This window comes from Mus musculus, chromosome X, assembly GCF_000001635.26.
Source record: "Mus musculus strain C57BL/6J chromosome X, GRCm38.p6 C57BL/6J".
In the NCBI taxonomy this organism is placed as follows: Eukaryota; Metazoa; Chordata; class Mammalia; order Rodentia; family Muridae; genus Mus; species Mus musculus.
Window position 1 is genome coordinate 33,397,902 of NC_000086.7, and position 5,163 is coordinate 33,403,064.

The 5,163-nt window shown below is 46.7% G+C and overlaps 1 protein-coding gene across 2 annotated transcripts; it reads left to right on the forward strand.

Annotated features, from left to right (window-relative positions):
- Nucleotides 1-615: 615 nt before the first annotated feature.
- Gm2854 (predicted gene 2854) lies at nt 616-2,229 on the forward strand. 2 transcript variants are annotated; one of them, XM_011249871.1, is made up of 2 exons: nt 616-798; nt 1,456-2,229. In XM_011249871.1, the coding sequence occupies exon 2, from the start codon at nt 1,513-1,515 to the stop codon at nt 2,221-2,223; it is 711 nt and encodes a 236-aa protein (XP_011248173.1). In that variant the 5' UTR covers nt 616-798; nt 1,456-1,512; the 3' UTR covers nt 2,224-2,229. The 2 variants fall into 2 exon arrangements, with proteins under 2 accessions (XP_011248173.1, XP_006536402.1); XM_006536339.2 differs by having other exon boundaries at nt 616-786.
- Nucleotides 2,230-5,163: the final 2,934 nt, after the last annotated feature.

Here is a 5,163-nt window from a genome sequence, read left to right on the forward strand (position 1 = left end):
CTCTGACTTAATCTAACTACCAGCAATCATACAATATAGTTCAGTTTAAGACTACCTTAGATTCAAGTTTGGACCAAGTGGCCCTGTGCTTTGAGGGGAAAATGGGGTGCCCTCTAACTATTTGAGAAAAAATTCATAGAATTTCAGAAGCAATGTGCCTGAAGCAAGAAAAAAAGAACTGAGGAACTAAACAGGATGAAGAAGCCAAGAGAAGACTTACCAAAAAAGAATACTGAAAGTAAAAATGTGAGAAAGACTCCAGGCATAAAACAAACCTACCAACAAAATCAATCTAAACCAACCAACCAACCAACCAAACAAACAAACAAACAAACAAAAAACCTAAAACGACACCGGGCACTGAAGAAACCAGGAAACAATAAAGCTAGGATAACATAAACCAGAGGGCACACTAATAAATACACAGAAAGAAAAATGAGCAGCAGGCTTCCACAGAATCTGCAGATGGCAGGGGAGTTGTGTGAGCTAGACAGAAGGAAGCACGAGCCCACCAGCAGCATCAGGACAAGCGCAAGCCCACCAGCAGCACCAGGACAAGCGCGAGCCCACCAGCAGCACCAGGACAAGCGCGAGCCCACCAGCAGCACGAGGAAACCAGCAACGGTCACTTCAACTGCTCTGCCACCTGCTCACACAACTCTTGCTGGTGAGCTCTCCCTGGGCTGGACTCCTTCACCTCACCTAGGGCTTTTAGCAGAAGTGGCCACAAAGTGTCTGGAGACCCCTCTGGCAGCCACTATCTCTGGCAGCAGGACACCAGAAAGGGTAGGATAAAAGGTGGGCTTCCTGGAGCGGTGGGGGGTAGGGGGGAGGATGGGACGGAGCTCCGCAGGAGAAACTAAGTAGCAGTGGGAACAGGAGCCCAGGGGAAGACAAAGGGAGGGGGGATCTGCAGTGAGCAGCAGGAACTGGCATGTCCTTCAGAGCCAGACTGAGGTTCTGGAAAGAGCAAGGTGGAGCCTGGAGGTAGGTACCTGGAAGCAGCCAGGGAAAGCAGAGAGGACTGGGGACAGCAGGCAGGGGAGCTCAAGACACTAAAGTGGAGGGAGGAGAGGCAATTTACAGCTCTTCTGGACTTCCAAACAGATTTGCAACTATCCTATGGGGGCAGGGCTCTAGACTCAGCAGAGCACCTAGTCTCTGGGAACAGAACAGCCAGTCACTGAGGAGAGTCTCTTGTTCCCCTGTTGGGGGATTCCTGATTCTATTGGACACCAGCCACCCCTTCCCCCACTCTCTAGTACTTCCTTCACAGGGGCCTTAGGGAATCCCAGAGACAGCACCACACAACCAGGTGCCAGGGCAGGTTTCAAGCTTCATCCTCAGGTTCCTGGCACCAGCAGTTAGGGACCAGCAAAAAGCATGGAAGCAATCACTGGGAAGAGTTCATCATTTACCCCCATAGTCAACTGTCTCTCCCCTTTCACACTGCAGCCTTGGAGCCCCCCAGGACCCAGGAAGCAGAAGGGCAGCAAAGCTGCATAACAGGACATGGAAAGTTCAAAGCTGACCAAGAAAAGAGCTGGTCGGAAGAGGCAGAGGAGCAGATCTCCAGCCCTGCCCAAAAGGAACATCGTGGGCTGCAGAATTTCTCATAAGTGGAAAGAAGGAGATGAGTCTATCACACAGTGGAATGGAACTGTGCTGGATCAGGTGCCAGTAAACCCTTCCCTGTACCTGGTTAAATATGATGGGATTGACGCTGTGCATGCTCTGGAACTTTACAAAGATAAGAGGGTATTGTCCCTAAAAGTTATCGCCAAGAGGGTGGTATCATCCGGAGTCACTGATTCCAGCTTTGTTGATGCCATAGTGGGCAAAGAAGTTAATCATCTATTTGAGGGTGAGCATGGCTCTAAGGAAGAGTGGAGGGGGATGGTCCTGAGCCAAGCGCCTATCTTGGATAACAGCTTTTATATTACTTATGAGAGAGATCCCATATTATACACGTACCAGCTTCTGGATGACTTTAAAGAGGGTGACCTACAAATCATGGAGGGGATCAGTGACCCCCCTTCTTTAGACATCGACCTGGAGCTTGTGGATGGCCTGATAGGAAAACACGTGGAAAACACAAATGATGACGGCTCCAAGAGGGATGGCATGATCATTTACCAGATTGAAACCAAACCTAGAGTGTACCTCATCAAGTATGAAGATGATGTCCATATACATGTCACTCACTTGGAGAAAGAGTTCTAATTATTTATCACGGCATTGTCACAACTGTAGAAATAAAGTTAATTTCTTTGGAAATAAAGTTGAAGTTGTAATTTCCAGATGGGCTCAGGTTGCTGTTCTAGAGTGTGTCCTGGGCTCAATGCAAACATACCAGTTTTCCTGAAGAATGCAGGCTTCTGTGGGTATGGCATGCTGTCTGAAGCACTCTGCTGGGTGTGTTTGGTGAGTGGAAAATGGACGGATGGAGCAGCTGTCAATTCAGCCTGTGAGAAAAGTGAGCTAGTATCATAAGCAGTCATCTAAAAATGGACTGGGACTTATCTGGTCTGGTCTTGGTGGGGGAGAGGAGAAGGAACTGGAGATGGGTGGTGGAGGAGGGGGCAGAAGGATATGACTGCCCAAAGAGAGGTGGAAGGAAGCCAAAGAGAGAGGGGTGGCAGAGAGAGGCTCCCTGGAAGAGGAACAGAGTGAAGATAGAAACATAGATTGGTAAGAGGTGTGGAAGCAGGGTGAGGCATTGTGGCACGTTCTGCCTTTCAGGAAAACTAAGGAATTCAGGAAGAAGGATACACACAGCAGTGTAAAGAGGTATACAGCAAGGGTGGGCAGGGTGAGACAATCAGAGAGGACCCTGAGGAGAGGCTCAAGGACCTGGGAGTCCAGAAGGACGGATGCATACCTAGTGATGGAGACATTAAAGAGGTAACCCTGGGAGAAGCAATTCCAAGAAGAAAGGCTGTCTCTGGGTGGTGAGAGATAAAGGTAGCATTGTGGGTAGGTGTGTGGGGTGGAGGAGCACGAAGGCCCAGGGAAAAAAATGGCCTTGTGAGGGCATGCAGGTGCACTGAAGGGACACTAAAGGCCATTTCAACAGGGACTACTTGGACAGATTCAACCACAAATCACCATTGCATATATCTCAGGCCTTTCTTTTTTCAGAGTCTGTGATAGCCAGCAGCCTGAAAAAGCTAGTAAGAGTTCCTAGCTTGCTCTGGGCAAAGGACAAGTATTTTTTCTGGGAAATGTTCCCTTACTGGATCCAGGAATAGCAGTCTTGTCACTGTCCTTTTGCTGCTGGAATTGCCCTTGCCTTCCTGGGGGGGGGGGTCTGCTGATTGTGCCTCAAGTCTCCATGATATAGAGAGAACTTGCCTGTTCATGTTCTGTCACAGCTGCCTGAAGCCACAGGTGGCTCCATTCATTGCCCAGGCAAAGGGAAGCTGACCTTTCTGATTAGACGCCCTACAAAACCTATAGCTCCTGACACCTTCTAGGTATCTTTTATTCAAACAAGTTTTCCCTTTCTTCTAAAACTGTGAGCTAACCCTGAAGGAAATGTGTGTACCTCTCTGAAATGGAAACTTATGGGTTCTTTGGACAGTCAGTTGTGTTGCATGCTGTTTGTCTAAGGCAAACAAATGAAAGAACATTTTACTGAAGCTGACACAGGTGAAAGGATGTTCTGCTAAACAAGCACATGAAAGGATGATGTGTGATGAGGGGCTCTTCACTAATGAAATATGTGTGTTGGTCTGCCTTACATTTTGTAGTTAGACTTTGTTTGTTGGGACCCTATGGGGAGAAACTCACTGGAGAACTTCTGGTGGTGTCCTTTGTCTTCTTACCACCTCTGAGGACTCCAACTGATGGTCACAGTTATGTCAGCTGAGGGAGACTCATGCTGAGACAAGAAACATGCTGTGACAAGGCGCATAGACATGTGATGTTTGGAGGAATTATAAGAAGGGCTAGATGGACAGGGAAGGTGGCTGAGCTTGGCTTACTTACATAGCTAAACACTTCTTGATCTTGTGACTTTGCTGATGGTATTTTCTTGAGAGAGGCACAGTGGGGAACTTTCCTTGGGTTTCTCTTGGTCCTGGTCCCTCTTGCTGACTCAAGCCAAGGCTGAGACCTGGCTCTCTCTGCTAGTTAGTGTCACTGATACTGATTCAGGTTTGCTAGCCCAACTCTATAGAACAGGACTGCTGGTTTATCCATGAAGTGTTTGGGAGTAGACTGAGGTGCAGTTGTTGACTTGTGAACTGAACTACTGATTTCCAGAAAATATAGATGGAAGTTGCTCCAAAGAACTATTCTTAAACAGGTGCTCTTCCCCTGTATCCTTTCTTTTCTGCTACCTCTGGTGGGTTGTGGGCTAAAAGGGAGATTAAAGTATTTATTAACCATGATTAAAAGCAGCCTCTTAAAATATCAAAGTTATACCCCTCTTTAGGGAAGGGTTTTATAAATACAAAAGGGCTATGGCTGTGAACCGTTGATTTGTCCAACTAATTTCTTTGACTGTATACTGCTCATTGGAAACGTTTGCTTCCTGGGAAGAAGACTTGTCAATGACAGCCAAGTGCTTCAGTGCTCTGCCATATATATATTCATGTAGAGTCCAGGGCATGAGTCTCTGTCCTCATGCTTTTTTTGTTTTCCTTTCCCATTCTTCTAAAGCCTCTCTGAGGACTGTGAGTGTGTCCTCTTCCCTCCTTTAGCAAACTTTGTTATTGCCTCACAAAAGAAGAATGTTTCTTGTTCCTGCTGCTGAGTTCTTCCCAAAGCCACACATGGAAGAAGCAAGGTCTTCTAGACATTGAAAGAAGGTGTCAAATCTTGTTGATGCTCACTGCCTACCAAGCATTGACTCAATAAGTTCATTGCATCAAAAATGACAAAAGACCAGCACACCTCACCAGGGCAGCTGTAGTCTTCTTTTCTATATCATGTGTTTTTGCTAAACCAACATCAGCAGTTCCTCTTTCACAGACCCATTTCTGCTAGCTTAGATGGGTATTTTTGGCATTAGTGTTTTGTTGTATTTAGCATCCAATTTGACTTTTTTTAACTTTAATTTTATTTATTTTTCAAGTATTCACTTTAATTCCTTCTCCCTACTCACCTTCTTTGTCCCTCCTTCCCTCCCACAATTCTCCCACTTCCCTTTGTCCTCTG

Coding starts and splice junctions, on each gene's coding strand:
- Gm2854 (XM_011249871.1), top strand. CDS start 1,513: ATGGAAAGTTCAAAGCTGACCAAGAAAAGAGCTGGTCGGAAGAGGCAG.